Below are 20,143 nucleotides of genomic sequence, written 5' to 3'. Positions count from 1 at the left end.
TGCACGCTGGGTTTAATATGTTTATCTTTGAAACTGGGAAATCCTGGCAAAACTGCTCATAACTGCAAATTTTGCACACACAAAATAGTAACGCTAAAATATCCTGCTATGCAATGGTATCAGTGAGTAGGTCCCACCCATAGGTATACATTAGTCTCAATTCACCTAAATAACAGATGTCTAGAGCATACAATGGGCTATTCTAGTTGAAATCCATATAGAAGACAAAAGCGGAGAGCATGGCCTAATGGTTAGGGTACTTGCCTTTAGTGCATGAGGTCCCTGGTTCAATTCAGCGGTGGCGATTTGCTGGGATATTGACTTGGAAAAACAATATCTGAAATTAGGTGGCAACCTCTGTAGATTTAATTCTGACTTCCGCTCTCCCCATTGGTTTCTTTAGAATTGGCTAAATGAATCATGAAAGTACTCTGTCCTTCTGAGGGGACATTAAGCTGCCGGTCCTGTGTGCAGAGAGCAATACCTGTACATGTATCTCACAGCCAGTTTCAAAAAGAGTAGGGTGTTAACCCCTGACTGTTCCCAACCCATCCTGGTGTTCAAATGGACCCCAATGGAAACAAGCTTCAATAGAGGCTTCCTTGGGTTATCCAGGGTTGTCAAAACCCAAACAGAACAAAACAAAATCAAATCGAATCAAACCTTAAGCTCTCACACAGCATATGTAGATTTCACAGGGATTCACCCATTCAGGTAACCCCATTTGAAATCCACACTCCCTGTGTGAAAGATTAAGGTCATGTCCTCCATAGGGGTATATGGATTTCAAATGGAACAGCCAAATTTAAGGTTCTCCCATCCACTCATTTTCAAGTCATACCTTGACACCACTTGTATACCAACAGTGGTGGGGGTTCTGTGTCAGCTGGTTTAATCCACGGTGGGAATAATCTCCTCTTGTCAGCCTCATACCATAGGTACTGATCTAGGTATGCATCTGTGATCTTCTCTAAAGGTTCTACATCATAGACAGGGATCAGATGGCTGTAGAGATCCATGAACTCTATACCAACCTAAACAGGGTTAATGAGATGGGTAAACAGGTTTACGAGGGTTGAAAAACTAAAAACTATTTAACCAGTTTTAACAATACTGATGACTTACTTAACAATATCAGATTAGCAAAGATTAACAAACTCAGCTCAGCTCTATGAAGACTTGTTACGAAGTAATGCTGTATCACATATTAGGGACAGCTTCAAAACCAAACCCATACACTGGCGTCCTAGTAGATCCAGCAGATTATCAGTGTTACTATTGTTCCAAACAATAGAAACCATGTCCAATCACTGGTGTCTGTGGTCAGGATTTGAAGAAACAGGCAACCACACTAGTTAGTGGTAGGTCAAAGGTCAAAGCTTACCTCTTTGAAGGCTCTCTGTGTTAGCAAGTGACGCTTGATTCTGCTGAGGGCTTCGTGAGGGTTATCATAAGCCTGTTCTATCAGACCTAATTCCTCCCTCTGTGATTGGTTCAAACGGGACTTGACACTGAAAAACAAATCAGTAAATATATGTTATTATTGTATCAAAAATTGTCATAAAAATGTTGGCAACTTTGAGGAAACTCCTTGACACAATTGTCATTGAATCTTTGTTCTAAATGGATGTGCATGACCCACTAGATATGAAGTGTGCAGAGCACCTTATGGGTATGGCCAGAGTTGGATTCATGGCTACCCAACTCCTTGGCTCCTTGAATTGAACTGTCACATCTCCACCCTCACCACTGTAACCCAAGTTTTTTCCAAGCAATCCCGTTGACAGGTCCTCATCACCATTTTAGATAGAAAATTGTGCACACAAATTTGCTATTTCAATGCTAAAATTCTGAGGGTTGTCTGTGTGTTATGATATTTGCAGTTCTACTTCTTTTTTCCAATTTTTTTTAATATTATATTTTCTCCTCTAAAAAGTTGGGCCCCCCTAAATCGTGGCCCCTGGACCTGGGCCGACTAAATCTAACCCTGGCTATGGCATAGTGCACTGAATATCTTTCCTCTTTTTTGATGCTAAATAATACTGCACCCTCCCAACAAAACTTTCACTTTCTTTTGAATCCACACTTGAAATATTTTCATTTCTTCACTTCTTTAAAGGGAATATTACACTAGTTTGAATGACACCAATTTTCTAATATAGTAAATTTTGTAGTATTTCGGACAGCAGGTTTTTACATTTTGTTAGATTGATATTTTGCCTTGGTTTCATCTGATGTGACTGAATAGTCTGCTGTAGTTAATACTGAGATTGAGATACAAGCCAAACTACAACAGCAAAGACACAATGGTCCTGAATTTACCCAAGTTATGGCTAAACTTGTGGGTATCAAAGAGTTTGAAAGCCTGTAGTTGTTTTTCCAAGGACAAGCTCACTTTTACAAAATCTTAAACATTTAAAAGCTTGATGCAATAAAACTAAATGGATAAAATTGCTTTCATAATTAGACCATACCTGTATGCTTCCTTGAGTCTTTCCAAGGCTAGAATGAGCAGCTTGGTGTCGTGTTTGTATGACAGAGGAGGGAATGGAATGGGTGAGAAACGCCTACTCTCCAACCAATGCACGGTGGTGGTATAGATGGCTACAGCTTCTTCAGCAGTGATGTATGGACCATCCTGTGATGAGTAACAACAACAAACAACATGAAGTCAATTAAAAACATACCCCACTAAAATTTGTTTTTGTGAATTCAACAATGTGTTATTTGAGTGTGTAAGCATGGCAGTAGGGTCCTGAATGGAGTCAGTGAGGGAGAAAGAAAACAAGAATAGTGAGAGAAAGAATACGGGAGGGAACAGAAGAAAGAATGGGAAAAGAAGGGGAGGAAGATTATACTAAAGGGGAGGAAGTGGAGGACATACAGGACAAGGACAAGGTGGACTCTTGATTTGGAGATGTAAATTGGTGAAGAAAATCAAAGGAGTGAGAGAAGACGTAAGGGAAAGGAGAAACAATGGGAAAAGAAGGGGAGGAAGATTATGATGAAGAGGAGAGAGAGAGGAGGAAGCAAAGGACAAGCAGGAGAAGAAGGACTCCTGTCTAGAGATGTAAAGAATGAAGAAAATGAGATGAGTGAAAACAGGTGGAAGGAATAGGAGAAGGAATGGAGCAGAAGGGGAGAAACATTATGTTGAAGAAGAAGAGGAGGAAGGGGAGAAGGAAAAAGAAAAGGATGAGGAGGAGGAAACTAAAACCTACCTTCAGATAGTTGCAAAAAATCATGCAGAAATGATCCAAAGAGGTATATAAATTGGCTTAATTGCGATCACTTAAGGGGGTACTACACCCCTCAATAAATTTTTGTCTATTTTTGCATTTTTCTCAAAAACTAATAATACAGTGGTAACAAAAGTTATGTATATTATAGGGGCAAGGAATCCAATTACTACACTGGAATTTCAGTGATCCAAGACAAGCGGTTCGTTATTTATGATAAGAAATAAGGTATCGCTAGGATGTACCTCATTTCCTATCATATATACTGAACCGCTTGTCTTGAGTCACTGAAATTTCAGTGTAGTAATTGGATTCCTTGCCCCAATAATATACATAACTTTTGTTATCAGTGTGCTATTATTTTTTGAGACAAATGCAAAAATAATCACAAATTTACCACAGGGGTGTAGTACCCCCTTAATGAATTGATGAATCATTCAATTCTGTTCCAGTATTTTATCCAGGATGGTAGACTATTGATAAGCCATACCACCCAACTATGCATATAACTGGGTTTGATCTAGCATTGTATTACGAACAAACGCCATTAGATGGGCTACAGGCTGCAGATACCTAGCAATGCAATCACCAAATGGATGTCTGTGGTTCTTATGATTGCCACTAAAGCTCAAAAGTACAGCAATTGGCCATTTTGGTATCTCCCAAAAGGGTCAAACTCCTTTGCAAATGAAAATGAGATGAGTAAAAACAAATGGAAGGAAAAGGAGACAGAATGGGAGCACAAGGGGAGAAACATCATGTTAATTTTTCTGTTTTCTGTTTTACCTAAACCACCTGATAATTTTTTGAAGGAGGTTGACTCGATAATATTTAAATTTATTTGGTCAGGAAAACCAGATAAGCTCAGCAGAAAGTCCATCATTGGTGACTATGAGAAAGGGGGCCTCAAGATGGTTCACATTCCATCAGTTATTAATGGGCTTAAAGTGGCTTGGGTTAAACGTCTCTTGGATGTGAACAACAATGGTAAATGGAAATGTTTTTATATGTTTTATATGAAACAGATTGGTGGTAATCTTTTTTGGGAATGTAACACTAAACCAGAGGAGAAATGTATTAAGCTTATTAAGAATGTGTTTATTGGTGAAATTCTCAACGCTTGGTGTACAATTACATATGATTCTCCTTCAAGTCATTTTAGACATCAAATATTATGGAATAATTCATCTATTGTTATCGCCCAAAACACTGTTTACAAAAAAGTCTGGCATGAGAAAGGTATTAAATTTATTTCTGATATTTTAAATGAAGATGATAGTTTTCTTCCCCTTGATATCTTGAAGACCAAGTATAATTTACAATGTAACTTTTTGGAATATTTTGCTCTAATCTATGCCATTCCAAATGTATGGATCAGAAGTGTCGAGAGGGGGCGGGCTTGGGAAGTGTTCAGAATGCTCATGATGATATGCTTGCTCTTATCTGTTCCTCTAAGAAAGTCTGCAAATTGGTTCACAAAATTTGCGTTGACAAGTTGTTTAAGACGCCCAAAGCCGAGGCCAAATGGGCCGTCTTTTTTGATGATATGAATTTAAATTGGAACGATATTTACAGGATTCCCTTGTCTTCCTCCCTATCAACCAAACTTAGGTATTTTCAATTCAAAATTCTGCATAGAATTATAGGTATAAATGAAAATCTATTTAAATATGGTTATGTTGATTCAAATCTTTGTACTTTTTGTAATCAGGAGTTAGAAAATATCCCACATTTATTTTGGCAATGTGGTACTTCTGCTCAATTTTGGAAGAAGGTTCAAGACAATATCTTTAAAAAAAGAATTACTCTTACCATGAAGGATGTTCTGATGGGCATATTAGATGTTGATTATTGTCATTATAATTTTGTTGTTCTTCAGGGGAAAAAGTTTATTTATAATGCAAGATGTAATAAAAATAAGTTGGACATACAAAGTTTTAAAGGTATGCTTAATAATGTCGCTGAGACTGAAAAACACATTGCAAACAATAAAGGTAAAATGTATGAATGGAATAAAAGATGGAACTCTATAAATATGCAATAACAGTTACTTTCATCAATGTAATATTATTGTAATTATTCTGTATAATTGTGGCTTATATAACTATGTATAACTGAGATCATGTTTGATAAATAAATACACAGGGCACCTTGTGTGCTCTGTGGAAAGATATAAAAAAAAGAAACATCATGTTGAAGAGGCGGAAGAGGAGGATGAGGAGAAGGAGGATGAGGAGAAGGAAGAAGAGGAGGAAGAGGAGAAGGAAGAAGAAAAGGATGTGGAGGAGGAAACTAAAACCAACCTTCAGGTAGTTGTGCTGTCTTTCCTGCTCAGCTTTCAGGTACAACCTCGTCAGTCGGCCCAGATTCTTCTTGCACACTGTCTTGTCCACGGTGGCGCCACGTCGGATACGCTCACGATTGTAGTGAGCCGTGTTTGTCCACCAGTCGGCTTTTGACTTGACGTATCTGAGGATCATGTTCTCAATTGGGGTAGGTAATCCTGGCACCTAAGAGTAAAGAGATGTACATTTAATTAATTGATCTGAAATTTTAAACCGTTCATGCAATTTAATACTGTACTGACGCGAGTATAGTCTCACCTTCGAGTAAGTCCCACCCCCAAATTTTCGAAAAATTTCGCATATTTAACAACAAAAATTACCATCAATCAAATCTGTGCCAGTATTTTATCCAGGATGGTAGACTATTGATAAGTCATACCACCCAACTATGCATATAACTGGGTTTGATCTAGCATTGTATTACGAACAGCCAACGCCATAAGATGGGCTACAGGCTGTAGATACCTACCAATGCAATAACTAAATGGATATTTGTGATTATTATGATTGCCATTTAAGCTCAAAAGTACAGCAATAGACCATTTTGGTATCCTTGTATAGATAAATTTGTGTCTTGCATTGTCTTACACCCTGCTATGGTGAAGCATATAGGCCGAAAATGGGTCAAACTCCTTTGCAAATGAAAAGTGACTATGTAATCTGTAAAAGCATCAATCCAACAATCTAACAATTACTTTTCTTTGGGGCTCGAGCAAACTGACATATGAAAATTTTTGCGAGACAAAACTTAGGGATTTTCTCTGGCTTGCATTGTTTATATCCTTGTATAGATACATTTGTGTCTCGCATTGTCTTACACCCTGCTATGGTGAAGCATATAGGCCACCTCCTCGTTCATTATTACTTTTCTTGATAAATTCAAATATCACTTAAATGTTGCAGGATTGTACTACTATTTTATTCTGTTTAATGCTTTCTGGCATCATGTGGAAAATCACAAAAAGTTATATTTTGCAACAGTTTTTTGTTGGCTTTCCAGCATCTCCAGGCTGTGTGATACCTCCTGGCATCATGACTAAGATATTGTGTTGACCTTACACCCAATCACTAACCTTCCATGGTATATTGGCCTTCCAGCATCTCCAGGCTTCACTAAGATGTTGCAGGATGGTCCTAGCTTTGTTCTGCTTGATACCCTCTGGCATCATGTCCAAGATATCATGCATCACCTGTGGCGAAAAATAAAAGTCAGAAATATTTTTACTTTAACATCTTTTCAGCTGAGCTTACACTAGTATGCATACCTTTCTGACCAATTCAACATGTGATTTGATTCACCATTTTTAGGCATTTAACATGACTGATGATGATAATAAGTATTGTAATCCTAATGCTACCAAGGCTACAAAAGGCTAAAAAGTACTACAAGCACCCCACATGATCTGCGTAATCTTCCTAACACACATATAGACACAAAAAACCTGGCCAGAGGACTGTTGCTGCAGCAACTTGACATCTTTGATGGAGAGATGTGATATTCAGCTCTGTAAGCGCTTCCTCTTCGCTCACACCTATGATTCGAAGGGCCTTCCTCTGGATAGAATCTAATAAACCTAGAGTGGCGGTGCTGGCACTCGTCCAAGACAGCGAGGCGTATTCCATCACACTGCAAGCTTGAGCCTTGTAAACAGTTGCTCTGCCTCTCACATCAAGTTTGTTTGCAACTCTCATCAGAGCCATTCTATATCAATCCAAGGTATTATGAGTCTATTACGAGCTGATCATGCTATACAGGCTATATTGCAAGAAGTATACATTGGGCTATTCCATTTGAAATCAATACTACCCCTGTGGAAGATTGTGGAAATATCTTCCACAGAGGGAGTATGAATTTCAAATGGAATTAGCACATTAGGCAGCTCTATTTGAATTTCATACACCCTCTGAGAAAGATTCAACCTGAATCTTCTACAGAAGGAGGGTGAGCCCAACACTTACCGATGCACGCAACTCCAAGTCATAGTGACTCTCCACCCTCTGCTTGGTGACAGTCTTTGTCACTCCTTTGGAATGTCGTCCTTCAAACTGACGTGACAGCAGGTTGCCAAGCCAACGCTCCAGCAACGGTGTGATGCCACGCATGAAGAACACCCAGACACGCCAGCCTGGGGCCCAGATGCCGCAGCCGGGACCTTTGCCAACTGGACCCTGAAAAACAAGAAATTGCAAGTGAATGACAAGGGGCAGATGCAGTGTATGACAAAGATCCCAAAGTCAGTTCCGATCATGGTAACGCCTGACTGTCTGTGAAATTCCTTCACAGATTTTTCTAGTGTCAATTTTGGAATCAATACTGAGCATGTTTAGAATAAAAATGGCCAACTAAACATTTGAGAGCTCTTTTTCGGATATAGAAAAAAAAAAACTTCTTCCAGAAAGTGTGAAGTGCTGGATAATATTTTCTGTAAGTGCAACATAATACAGCAATGATTCCCATAGATTTCACTTTTAAATTCAATGTCTTTTTTGAAATGACAGAATCACAAAATTACCAAACGGACAGATACAACAACATAAACTAGTAATCAGCTTTTGACCACCCCTCATCATGCAGACCATGCCTCCCAATTTGTGAAAAATGGTTTTTTCCCATTTCTTCTATTTTAAAATTTTGCATTCCTGCCTTCTCTTTCAAAAAGAATCCATGACTTTGACCTTTCTCTGCAATTTCTATGACTAAATTAATATCAAATTTCCATGACTTTTGCCATTTTCAAAATTTCCCATGACTTTCCAAAAGTCTGTGGGATTCCTGGCTGGCTCAAGACATCAGGGACCTTTTGAGGAGCACAAGAGCAATAACAATACCAATACAAAAAAACTGACGACATGTCATAATGCACATACCATACCGCGGAATCATGGCATGTTGCCTATGGGGATCAATGCTAAGTCAGGTACCGCTTAAGCAAACTCAAAAATAGCGCAAATAGTGTGAGCGTACACAATAGAAACTTTGCATGTAACATTAGCGATGTAGCCAGGTCTGAACGATGTACCGGCATCAGCTGAATTCGAGTACGCTTAGAGGGCATAGGCATGAAAAATTCCAATCTGTGTGTTTATTAATCTATGGCTGGTACTTACGGTATTGAATCTGTAGTAGATGAGATGCTTGAGATCTTTACACATACGGATCTGTCTCATCAGTTTGTATTTGTAACGGTACATACCAGTCAGCTGACCCACATGGGCGTAGATGTATTGCAAACCATCTGCAAGCTACGGGAATTAAAAAATGCACAAAGCTTAAATTTTGAAGTTGCATGAAGGCCAATGTATAGTTCATTGATTTTTGTAAATCTGTGTGCTATGACGACATTATGGCAGTTTTAGCCATGTATACCAACCCTACTTATTGCCACTCAGGAAGCCAAACAAATTCTTCAAAGAGACTTGAACTCTTGTAAACAGGTAATTGGGGCTAAAAAGGACCCACAGTGATTTTCACAGGCATATGTCCTTAAAAACCCACCTTACTTATAGAGTTGGGCGACTAAGTCGCCAATAGTCTTTAGTCGCGACTATTACTGATAGTCGCGACTACGACTATTGAAAACCAAAAGTCGACTAATGCAAGTATATTTTTGTGTTAAAAAATTACTTTAAAAGTGCCAGTTATTCGCACCAAAACCAACCAAATACTAACATATAAACTGCGAAAAATGTGAAAAAATGTTAGTCATTGTCTTACCAATAGTAACACTAACCAACAAGTAATCATAATGTCCATAAATCATCATTAAATTGGTGTTATTGACTTGTTATCGAACTACTTTCCCACAAGATAAAAGCCGTTAAAAAACTCAAATTACTTAGAACTGTCGAACATCTCATTATGATTATAATTTATGCAGCGATAACAGGTGTAGCAGCGTCATAGCGTGCATGTACAGACCCAGGTTGGGTGTTTGTACCAACTACTGAAGGTATGAGATTATTTCAACTTTGGAAAGAAACAGCGAGAACTTCCGAGAAGTGTTTTCCAAAAGGGAAAATTTAGGAAAATATTATTAGATTAGAAGTAATTTCAAAAAGCTATGCTTATTGTGGTAACAGAATATTTAGAAAGCAACAGGAAAATAAACAAATTAGCTGACAAACAGTCGTAATGTTGCAATGCCACCCCTGTAGCGACAAATGCAGTAGTCTAGATGAGGTCATGTGACGTAGGTCGGAGGTGAAAGTTAATCGTACATGCACGATGCAACACGTTCATGAGCATACCATGGAAAATATGCACGGCATGTTTACATATTTTCATGCACAGCAAAACATGGAACGAACGAAGATCGCTATTGGAATATTGAAGGTTTGAGAAATTATATGAAGTTTCTTGTGCTGTTGCTGGAAAGTGGCTAGTGAATTTAATTGAACAGAAAAGTTAGGCCTATATTACAGCATTTTACAGCCAAATATTTGCATCGCAAACGTGCGATACAGTGTAGCAATTTGTATCGCAACAGTGCTGGTTTGTGTAGCAAACTGTGATGCGATGCCGGCAATCACAGGTCCTGTAATCATGCATTATAAATACTAAATTGCCACCAATCTTTCACCCGATTTTTCAGTCCAATTTTAACCACAGATAGTCGCGACTATAGTCGTAGTCGCGACTATTTGCTGCCGACTAGTCGACTAGGAAAAAAGTGATAGTCGCCCAACTCTACTTACTTAGGAGCTGAGGAGCTTACTTTTTTGCAAACTATAATAGTTTTGAGGACAGAACATATGGGCGATTCCATTTGGAATTCATTCACCCCTATAGAAGACATGACTCTAATATTCCACACAGATGGAGTGTGAATTTCAAATACGGTTACCTGAGTGGGTGACTCCATTCAAAATTCACACTCCCTGTGTGGAAGATTATGGTCACATTAATAAAATACAATAGCCCATATACATAAGTTGATTTTGATGATCATGGATGATGCAAGTTAAGGATGCAGAGTATGTGATATGTCCACAACTACAAACAAATGCATAATTGCTGAGACACTTTCACAGTTCAATGACCCTCCCTCCCCTTAATCAATATTGTATACCAAAAAACTCAATGGGGGCGAGAGGGGATTCAAATTAGGTTCAAAACTATATGTTTAAAATATGGACTGTTTTGTTTAACCCTGTAGGTGCCCTTGATTATACGAATATATGTAGCTTGGTCAGATGCAGAATCTCACGACACAATTAAAAAGCACTGCTGAAACTAGAGTTTTTACGCTCCTGAGATAACAAGCTACCAGCCTTTTTTCACTTACCTGGAAGGCATCCACATTGCCTAATCTGTATTGTACATGACTGTCAATCACTAGCTTTGTCAGACGCAGAATCTCACGACACAAGTGAAAGGCGTTACCGAAACGTGATTTCTTACGCTCCTGTAATTAGAATAAATAGAAAAAAGATTAACATGAATTTAGTATTTAGACTAGAGCTGATAGAAACCCAAGAAGAGATTTTGTGTTCATTTTCTTACATATTAAGAAGAGATTTTGTGTTCATTTTCTTACATATTTAAAACATGCTTCTACAACATTTACATCTGTGGCCCTCTTGTGAGACATGTTGGAAATATCCTGTAGATTTTGGTTAAAAGTGTGAAATTTTAATGGCTATGCTGAAGGTGTTGCAAACATTGAGAATGCATTCTCAAGGGGAATGGTTGACAACAACTACACTGCACACAAGTCGATGATTATACACTAGCATCTCTCTATTACACAGCACATCCAAAGTCCAGGGGTCCATTTCACTTACTTTTTTTCCATTTCACTTACTTACAAAGCTCCATAAACTCAAAATCAACCGTAACTTTTGATTTCCAGTAAATACATTTCACTAAAACTTCAAGGGTACCGACTTATGATCGGTACCCTTCATAAGTAATAGGGTTTAACTAATACAGGAACCCTTCGTAAAGTTATGAACGAGTTACGAAGGGTTAAAAGTTTAGCGAAATACACCCCAGAGCTTCTAGCCAATTACTGCACTAATATGCCTTTAGATATACAGGGTCAAAGGTCAACTCACCTTGGTTGTTAGTGTCTTGACTGGCTTCAAGTTGAAGTTGTAGTCCAGATGCAGGTAGTTGAGATTCTTACGATGGATCAACAAGTTGAGCATGTTGTATCCTTGCCTGCACACCTGCAAACCCACTTCAACCCAGTCGAGTGTCGTCGATTGAAAGAATTTGGTTGACTTGAACGACCGGAACAAGAATCTGGAAAACAAAAAGTGATCAAATTAATTTCAATCAAGAAGTTGAGCAACTTTGCTTGTTGACTTGCAAACCCAATCTTCCCCAAGCTTGAGGGTCCTAGTTCTAATGGTAGTCTGTGTTTCCCTATATTGAAACATTTTGACAACTTAAGACTGGGGGTCTGGATCAATTCAGCAATGTGCGGACAAAGCCAAAAAAAAAAAAAAGGTTCATGGAATTTGTCTAAATCTTGTGATAGGAAAGGTATTTGGGTCTAATGATTTTGTAACTTGATCAAAAATTCGAAAATCCCTTGTTGCCATGGTAACGGTTCTTTGAAGATTGCCACAGGGAAAGTTCATTTTTTCAATTTTACAGTTCAAAAAAGACACATTTTTCTAGCTAGCACCAATGAAATTGCTAGAAGTATGGAACAATTTAAATTGCTGCTAATAAATACCTATGTATTAGACGTTACAAAAATAGTATTGCCAGTTTTCTCACCCACCTAGAATGTTGTGTAATATGCAATGCAAAATCCCTCTTTTTTGCAATTTTTTTCATTAGTAAAAGTGGTATAACTTTGAAATTCAATAACTCTCAAGAAGAAGTTTGCTGATTAAAGTCAGGGGTTGGATGAGAATGACTATGAATGGGGATGATCAACCAACCAATAAAAAAATTGGGGTCTTTACCCCATAGCGAAGTTTTACTTTGAAGAAAGTTCGCTATTTTTGATAAAAATGAGCTAATTACATAGCACTTTCACAGTATAAAAAATCCTTTATTGGCTTATGATTTGCAAATAACATACCCAGAATAGTTCATTGACCCATCATAACCATTGGTTATCATTTATTTAAGTAATTTTCACTTAGTAAACTGCCAGTGACCCTCCCCAGCCATATGGTTTAATGCATGAAAAATGTGCAAAGTTCCGAGCAAAATGCTCACCATGGGCATTAATTTCTTGGTGGTGGTTATCTGTCTTATACAATCTCTACTCTTCCTAAACAATGGATAAATCGATTATAACTATTGAAACCAAATAAAACACATTATATTTCAGTTGGTCACTACTCTGGAGTAGGCTAGGGGTTTTCCATGTATAATAATCATTTCTACTTCTTATTTAGGCCTATATTCACTACTGGACTCATTGATTGACTTTATCTGAAATACCTCACCAATAATCTAAATATGGTTTAAACATAATGAGAATGTGATAATTTCGTGGATTTATAATATTAAAGTCCTTTTTACCAGTTGTTTCTACCTTATCTGGGGTTTATAGCAACAACAGCAACTGACATACCAAGTAACATTTTTCTTTGTTTTATACAATGTTATCTATAAATCTAGTTCTAAGACTGCATGATACTGAAAACAAATCTCAAATGTAAGAACGATCAAACATTGTACAAAACAATAGAAAAATGTTTATAAAAACATGGGGGACTGGACAATGCACTTGAATTATTGTTTTTAAAATGCAATGTCACATTTTTTTAAAAAGTTAAATATGGACATGGTGAAGCCATTGCCAACCCATCATAAAGTGATGCTCAAGTCTTTACTTTGTGTAGATTGTTGTTAGAATTATAAACGGTGAGTCGCTCATGTGTGGGATTTTCTAATGAGATCATGAACAGAGCCTGACAGATGTCTGTGAGAGTTTTGATGCTGACACTGCTAAGTTTGTCATCTTGTACTCTAAATAATCTATTTGTCCCCAAAGTTAAGTAATGTAGGAGTAATGGGATGATAAAGTTCTGGTTTCTGCACCGTTTGCTTTAGGCACTCTTGATATACCATTGTATCTGCAGGATCTGCAAGTTCATCATTGATCTCTCGGAAAAAAAACTACTTGTGTGTTGTGGGGTCAGATACTCGTCTCAGATGTAGGCCTGCTAAACATACTAAATGCCCTCTTGTTGCTATTTTACATCCGCCAAAAAACGCATTTGCTTAGCAACAGCAGAAGGGTCTCTCTCTATTCCCAGCCCGGATTCCCAGTGACCTCTCCATGCTCATACCCATCAATAATAAATTCTTTCTGCTTCTTGGAAATTGGGTTTGTTTGTTTCTTGCTGACTATAGGTTAAATACCACTAATTATGTATTACACGGGGTTCAATGGCAAAATGGCTAATTTCGGATGGACGTTTCTCATATTCAGAACTCTCACAGTTAAATGCCACTAATATCAGGTGAAGCTATATGATTTAGATGCCAAATGATCAAAAACTCAACATAGGTTGACCTGAGACTTTTCTTGTTTTAACGCACTGAACCGTAAACACCTCAAAATGGCAGTGCGCTTTTCGAAGCTGAAAGTTACAATATGTTAGGCGAATATTTACTAAAACCGTGGCAAATGCGTATGAATTTTGGTACTATTACAACAAAAATGTCATATAATGAGAGAAAATATACCATTTTGAAGCATCAAACCCTAAAAAGTACTTTTTTGGCTATATTACTTGGTCAATTTCAGCGATTTTAAAGCAGTCTTTTCAGATGCCATGCAAACAAATAGTTACTCGTCGTATTTCCATGTATCGCCCAGGCCTATTAGTGGTATATAACCTTTAGGGCCAATTCATGACCTAATCATATCTCTGATTCAGAAAGAACGCATTGCTGTCCGTTTGTATTTCCTCTTATCTTGGCTAGAAGGCTTTTTAATTTTGATGTTTATAATTTTGTCATATTTTCCTGACTGAATGTGAGCTACTAGCGTCAATGCTTCAATGCTTTATGTATGTCGATGTACATGTTTCCTTGGGTAACTGAATAGCGTTTGCAATACCTCTTGAATCCACCGTAGCTAGTAGATTCATCTACTGAAGATACAGCTTCACATACTTCCTATTGCTGATTGGTGTTCTCGTAGAATTGGTGAACACTGTTGATTGTACTGGGTTAGTACTAGTAGCTGCCTGATGTTAAAAGCAGCACATAGTTCATGATGTTGATGATTTTCAAATGTTTCTTGGTTAACATTTTCTGATGTTGAATTCCCTGAAGATCCATCTGCTGGAGATGAAACTTTACATGCTTCCTGATGTTGAGGGCTAAGCTTAAAACTTCCAAACCTCGTGCCAAAAGAATTGCTTGCCCCTTCCGCCTGCCAACAAATCTTTGCCCCCCCCAAGACATGACATATGTTTGAGTTCCCAATTTGCAAACCTTATAATAATGGTCTAGATGTACATGTATAATGCAAGTGTAGTGAGCAAAGAATTTGGCATATTTGAACATTTCTGCACTGTTTTTCTAAGCCCTTATCAGAGCGTGTCTGTAGTATAGTCTGCCCCGTAAATGTGCTCCAATGTCCATTGCCACCATCTAGCTTGCAGTGGCAAACAAAAACCTGGGCAAATCATTATTGCACAGCCCCTGATTGGTGTTCTCGTAGAGTTGGTGAACTCTGTTGTTTGTACCGGGTATCTAGCTGTCTGATGCTAAAAGCAGTGGCAAACTTACAAAAACCTGGGCAAATCAAATATGTCGTTTACGGTATATTGACACTACCCTATGAGCTCCTCTCGACGGCTAGGAAACATGGTATAGGTTCATTTGACCTGCAAAAATTGCTCCCCCCCTTTTGGGGGGGGGGTGCTAAAATTCTTGGACACCCCCCATATTTACCCTTCCTACAGGGCTTACCATTATTGCACAGCCCCTGATTGGTGTTCTCGTAAAGTTGGTGAACTCTGTTGTTTGTACTGGGTACAGTGGCGTAGCTGCCGGGGGCAGGGGGGGGCATTGCCCCCTGGCAAAATTGCCTATTTGGGCCCCCCGCCCCTAAGACCCTGTGCCCCTAAGCTATTTGGGCCCCCGCCCCTAGCGAAGGAAAAAAAGGGAAAAAAGAGAGGGAGAGAAGGGGAAAAGAGAGGGTGAGATAGGGAGAGGAGGGGGAAAGAGATGGAGAATCTATACGATATGCAATACCATACGATTATTGTCAATCAGCCTGGCAAAAATATTTGGGCCCCCGCCCCCCTAGTGCGGAGGAAAAAGAGAAAGGATGGAGAGAGAGGAAAAAGATGGGGAAGAGAAGGGAAAGAGAAAGAGGGAATCCATAGGCCCTACGATATGTAGGGCCATAACGACTATTATCAATATACTCGACAATATACTTGTAATGACTTCTTGAAGACAAAGAAATGTAAATCTTTTGAAATGCTAATTGCACAAAAGCACCTATAGGAACAGTATATTGACTAAAACAATAAAATGGTCAACCCAAAAAGAAAAGTCGAAAAAGGTGGTCAAGAAGGCTGTGTCCAACATGCTTCTTGTAGCATGCCCCAACCGAAAATTTTCAGTATCGACACAAAATTGGCCGATTAAGTCATTTACCATTGAGCTATTTCAAACTTGGGGCGGATTTACGATTAGACCAGATGGTTACCGGGTCCAGGCCCCCCAAAAACACCATGTTTTGGACCGAAATATGGTAACATTGCTAAATTTTGTGCGCTTCGCACGCACTTTAACTAGGAAATTAGCAAGAATTATGGCCAAAATTCATTTCTATTAAGACCAAATTAGTAATAAAAAAGCTAATTTTTCTCAGTAATAACCGGTTTACCATTTTTCTCTTGGGCCACTGTATTGCCAAATTTAAACGTATTTACCTTTGTTTTTTTATTTTTCTTTGATATATTTGAAAGTGTACTTTTCTTTGAAAGTACACTTTCTTTCGATAAAAGTGCGTCGCACCACCGCACCTACCCCCATTTTTAGTTTGGTGGATTTGGGCCCCGCCCCATACAGGCTTGCCCCCCTGGAAAAATCCCAGCTACGCCACTGACTGGGTAGCTAGCTGTCTGGTGCTAAAAGCAACCTGTCTTCCAAGCGCTGCCCTCTATCTGTATTTGAATAGCGCTGCGATCTGTCTAACCTGCTAACATGCTTAAAAGTTAGGCCTGTATGTATAAGATAGCTTGTTTGTACCATTTAAAACTGAGACTCAAATTTAAGAAGTCACTTAATCTTTTCATCAATAGAAATATATTCAATAATTATTTCATTACGGTTATTTAAACACAATCCTTTTAAGCGAAACTTGTCTTTTTGCCATAAATTCCCCTTAAAAAATACACATTTTTTCAAAAACTTGGTACTTTTAAAAAGCCAAAACTTCTTTAGAAGTTGAGACCCCAATTTTTTGAAACTATATATCTGTCAGCAAGGGTTAACTCTAGCTATGCCACCATACAATTACAAAATATCAACTTCTTCTTTACAGTTACACCCCTTCAATGTTGGGGTAAAATGGCATTTACAATTTTTGCCCAAAAATGTGTTTTTTCTACTTAAAATTAAAGGATCTTTAAAAAAAGTGACAAGCTCTTTTTTCATTTGCAAGGACTACCAAAGCATGCCCCTATCTGAAGAAAAAAAATCAAAAAATCATATCACATCTTATATATTTGTGGCATTCGACCAAACTTTGCCCTTTTTCAAAAATGAAAATTGTAAATTTTGGTCATTTTCGATTAATATTTGTTTTGTCCGTTACCATGCCAACAGGCCAAATGCAACTTTTAAATGTCATTTTTAAAATGTCCCCCTAAACCCTTTCCATGCTAAAAGAATCAAGGATTTCTATTTTTTTGAGTTTGTCCACATATTTAAAATTTTGCTTGACGGTAACAGACCCCTAGTCTTAAATAAATACACACAAAAAAAACACACACAAAAAACTATTTGGAAATGCTCCTGCATGTATACTTGTAAGCCTATTTCCTACTTTGTAGCACAAGTTTTTAATGTTATACTGGTTCACATTTTGTGACACTTTGTAAGACTTCAGACTTGCACATCAACATCAGTTAATGCCATGGATTGACTGATGTTGAAGCCAGCACTGAGTCCGTCTTGCTGACCTTGGTGACAGATTTCACGACCAACAGTGTAGCGTATTGGCAGGACCGCAGTGATTTTCAAAACCTTATGGACCGAGGGCCCTCAATACATCTTCAAATAGTGCAAATACATCCAGTTTTCTCCTATACCTACCTCTTCTTCTGTGACTTTGGTGGTCTGTGTTTGAGTGCATTGAGTACATACAACTTTAGTAGTTTCTGATAGGACACTCTGACCTTCACTGGTTGACCACTGGGACAGTGTTCTCTGTACCTGGAATATCATAAAATAACAAGAAAAGCCCTGTGACTTTGGCAGCCTGTGTTTGAGTGCATTAAGTACAAATATAACTTGATAAGCTTCTGCTACAAGACTCTGGCCTCTACTGGTTGACCTGTGCTTGTATGATAAATTAGCTCCCAGTATAACTCACGAACTCGTAACAAGAGGTACATCCATAGCTCGTCTATGTCACCCTGACCAGATGGAATGGCATTGGTGCCCACAGCAATGCTATCCCACTAGCTGTGTCACCCATGTTTGTGTAATTAAGTAGCTCCTGGTATCATAACTCACCAACTCACAACCAGAGGTACATCAATAGCTCTGTTATGCATCCCTGATCTTAGGTCAAATGGCCTCAGTGCTCACCCACCAGCTGTGGTACCTGTACTTGTGTAATAAAGTAATTCCTAGTATCATAACTCACCAACTCTTCACAAGAGGTACATCCATAGCTCTTCTATGTCTCCCTGACCTCAGATGGAATGGCCTTGGTGCCCACAACAATGCTATCCCACTGGCTGTGTGGTCTGTGTAGAGTGGTCTGTCTTGCAGGAATGGTGCTATGTACTCTGGAAGCTCAAACTCTTCGCTGTCATCTGGCAGAGGTTCTGGATGCTGGAAAGACATCATGGTATATACTCAAAGAATTAAAAGAGGTTGCAAGCAGAATGTCAACTTTAAAAAAAAGCCCTGAAAATTTTCTGTTTAAGAGGTTCCATGACATTATCGTTCAATCTTGGTGATTTGCCAACAGATGATGGAGGTACAATATTGGGCTATTGCAGCTGAAATCCAATTTCAACGGGGTTACCTGAATATGTGACTCCATTTGAAATATACACTACCTGTGTGGGAGATTACGGACTTATGTTTTCCATAGGGGGTGTATGGATTTAAACTGGAAATTTTGGTCTCCATTCATGTTTTCACCATTCTCTTGGTCAGGGTTGTTCCATCTATTGCACTATTACAGCACCTTAATTTCAGTTCCAGTCAAATTTCTCAGCACACAGAAAATACCAATTTTTATTTTCTTTGGCAGTTGATTTCCCTAAAAAAATTGAACTTTGGAATTGTTTCAACAGGAGGTATTTATTTTATGACATGTTGTGATTTCCCCCATTGAGTGCAACAGTAAGCATCCCCTTTGTGTCAGAGGGTGCAAGATGGTACAGCCAAATCCTGGCAAAAACAACTAATGGGAAGAAGCCGTCTATCGCAAGTGATATCATGCCGACCAACCGAATAGCATTATGCATGAAATCCAGACTCACCTTGACTCCATGTCTGTGTGATATAGGATTGACAAGAGGATCAAAGTAGAAAGCTGGCAGATCAGGGTCCTCTGTTTTAATGAACACAACACTGGGAGTATGATACCTGTAGGCAAAACATGGTGTATAATTATGTAATGCAATCATTTAAGGTTCTGTTAAAATTTATATTTAATTTTTGTCTTCACAAACACTACACTACATGTACCAGGTTAATATTGCTGCCGCCCCACAGGTACACTGCTGTGCAGCTACTTTATTGGTACTCTGTGTCGGTTCTCTCGAGTACACACATTGGAATCAAACATACTGTATTCACACTGGTACTGGATTAGTACTGCACTGGGGTAGCCACAAAGTACCTGGGCAGCATTGAACCTCCGGGGGCGGCAGCAGTAGGAATCTGGTGGTGTAATTTTGAATTTCACTATCAGATGTGTCCTCTTTTCAAACGAGGCAAAATTAACAAAAATAGTCCCAAACAAAAATGTTTGGTAGACTCATAACCGGTGCGATCTTACCTTTCCGATGTTGATTAAGATACTTCTTGCATCGATCCCGAGATGCGGAAAAAACCAATAGTCATTTTGTCCCACATAAATGAATAAATAACAAAACCCCGATCCCCGAGTGGACTCACCCATTCGGTGACGTCACACACGATAATCACCCTTATCCGACTTGGGCAGCCCCTACTCGGCCAAACTTGTAGAGGCGGCGGGTCGGGATAATCAACATCGGAAAGGTAAGATCGCACCGGTTATGAGTCTACCAAACATTTTTGTTTGGGACTAGACTCAGTACACCGGTCGATCTTACCGTTCGATGTTGATTAAGATACTTCTTGCATCAACATCTGAAAGATCGATCTAGCAAGTAACCGACGGATGGAGG

General features: G+C 38.7%; 1 protein-coding gene across 1 annotated transcript in view; it reads right to left on the bottom strand.

Annotated features, from left to right (window-relative positions):
• Nucleotides 1-20,143, bottom strand: part of LOC140146624 (pre-mRNA-processing-splicing factor 8) — an 85,519-nt gene that overhangs the window by 49,496 nt on the left and 15,880 nt on the right. Inside the window, exons 8-19 of the mRNA XM_072168492.1 lie at nucleotides 19,250-19,355; nucleotides 18,400-18,590; nucleotides 17,844-17,963; nucleotides 11,642-11,831; nucleotides 10,870-10,989; nucleotides 8,693-8,827; nucleotides 7,544-7,753; nucleotides 6,658-6,774; nucleotides 5,543-5,749; nucleotides 2,475-2,638; nucleotides 1,385-1,511; nucleotides 842-1,034 (exon numbers count right to left, since the gene is read on the bottom strand). Coding sequence (XP_072024593.1) covers nucleotides 842-1,034; nucleotides 1,385-1,511; nucleotides 2,475-2,638; nucleotides 5,543-5,749; nucleotides 6,658-6,774; nucleotides 7,544-7,753; nucleotides 8,693-8,827; nucleotides 10,870-10,989; nucleotides 11,642-11,831; nucleotides 17,844-17,963; nucleotides 18,400-18,590; nucleotides 19,250-19,355 — 1,880 coding nt within the window. The remainder of the gene's footprint in view (nucleotides 1-841; nucleotides 1,035-1,384; nucleotides 1,512-2,474; nucleotides 2,639-5,542; nucleotides 5,750-6,657; nucleotides 6,775-7,543; nucleotides 7,754-8,692; nucleotides 8,828-10,869; nucleotides 10,990-11,641; nucleotides 11,832-17,843; nucleotides 17,964-18,399; nucleotides 18,591-19,249; nucleotides 19,356-20,143) is intronic.

This window comes from Amphiura filiformis, chromosome 2 (assembly GCF_039555335.1).
Source record: "Amphiura filiformis chromosome 2, Afil_fr2py, whole genome shotgun sequence".
Lineage (NCBI taxonomy): Eukaryota > Metazoa > Echinodermata > Ophiuroidea > Amphilepidida > Amphiuridae > Amphiura > Amphiura filiformis.
Note: the sequence above shows the minus strand (reverse complement) of the source record. Positions and strands in the feature narration are given on the sequence as shown.